Source organism: Naegleria gruberi (assembly GCF_000004985.1).
Source record: "Naegleria gruberi genomic scaffold NAEGRscaffold_912, whole genome shotgun sequence".
Classification (NCBI taxonomy): Eukaryota; Heterolobosea; class Eutetramitea; order Acrasida; family Naegleriidae; genus Naegleria; species Naegleria gruberi.
The window spans coordinates 1-1562 of NW_003162791.1; the positions used below are offsets into that span (position 1 = coordinate 1).

A 1562-nucleotide genomic window follows, 5' to 3' on the forward strand; every position below is an offset into this window, starting at 1 on the left:
AAGATTCTTTCAAAAAGAAAGAGTTAACTGAAGAAGAAAAACGAAAGATTGAAGAGAGAAAGAAAGCATGGACTTTAACTTTATTCATGAGATTGTGTAATGTTTGTGAAGATGAAGCAAGGTATTATTTATCTATACATGATTTCGATTTTAAAGAAGCACTTCAAGAACATAAGAGTGATTTAGAATGGGAGCGAGAACATAATGAGAAATTGAGCAAAAAGAAGAGAAAGAAGCAAATTGACAATTTTTTAGATGAAAACCCAAGAGTAATGAACATTTTAAGATATTTATCATTTTGCATTCCAAACAACATCAATTCTCGAAAAAAGAACAAGGATGTAGAATTAGATTTGATTCAGGATGATGTGATAGAATATGATAGTGATTATTGAAATAAAGCAAAATCTTCCTATCATTTTATATCAGTAAGATCTTTACTAATCATATGACTACCTCCAAGAGTGACTCTTGAATCTAACATTTTCTTATTAGAATCTGTTGAAGATTTTTGTTAGTGAAACTATTCGGGATATTGGACCAATCCTCTTTGCATGCAAACAGTTTTCATCCTTGCAATTCAATTTAATTTTATTTCTCATTGAAAAGAGATTCGAAACTATTTACTGTTAAACCTAACCAATATCTATCCATCCTTAAATTGAAACCTAAACTTGATGGAATAAACTTTTTAACACCAGACAACTTGGCAGCATTTGTGAGTTGAAACATTTTCATGAGAGAGAAATTCTTTTACAATTTGAGATCCAAGATAACCACTGGACCCATTTCAACAGATGGATGCTTTGAGGAGGACATGTTTGATTATAATAAGATTAATCATCCGGAAATAAAAAGAAAATTGGAAAAAGACTACAGCACCACAGGTTCCCAAGTTGTCTCCAACCTCAGTACTGATGTGGCTCGACGATGCTTAACTTCTCAAATCGGACGGGATGAGGTGTATTCATCGTGATATGGCCGTAGCCATTAGTGTATCAAAATGTGAAACATAAATCAACTTCTCACAACTCTCTACCTTTCAAATCAGAAGATGAGAGATAGTAAAGGATAGAGAGCTTGGACACCCATCTCTTTTATTAATTTGTTTATGCTGATAATGCTGGGTCGAACATTCCCAAGTTTCCTCAATTAACAATTCTAAACTCTTTAGGAAGAAACACTTACCCTTTCTGTAATAATAAAAAAATTAAAAACACAAAAAAATGCCCAAACTTGAAATTTTATCCTTGAGCGAATTTGTAAAACAAAATTCCTCAAATGACAAAATCATCTCGGAAATTCAATCCACAGTTCATAAAATTTTCACGAATGGTATGATTGATGGAATTCCAAAATATTATTTTAATGAATATTCGGAATTTATTGGATTATTATTTGGTGATGGATTATTACATACTGTGAAATTTAATTCTTGGATGGCACTGTTTAAGGATTATTTTGGATTTAAAATTCATATTGTTGTCTGGTCTGTTTTGTGCATTTGTTGGTGGTTGATTGGCATGATTTTGAAAGTTGGTACATTTCAAGTATCAGCAATC

General features: G+C 31.6%; 1 protein-coding gene across 1 annotated transcript; it reads left to right on the plus strand.

The window, feature by feature from the left end:
* Positions 1-86: 86 nt before the first annotated feature.
* Positions 87-395, plus strand: NAEGRDRAFT_77036 (uncharacterized protein; the record flags this gene model as incomplete). The annotated part of the gene is made up of 1 exon (XM_002668008.1): positions 87-395. One exon carries the CDS (start codon positions 87-89, stop codon positions 393-395), a length of 309 nt encoding a protein of 102 aa, XP_002668054.1.
* Between the last annotated feature and the right edge of the window lie 1167 nt (positions 396-1562).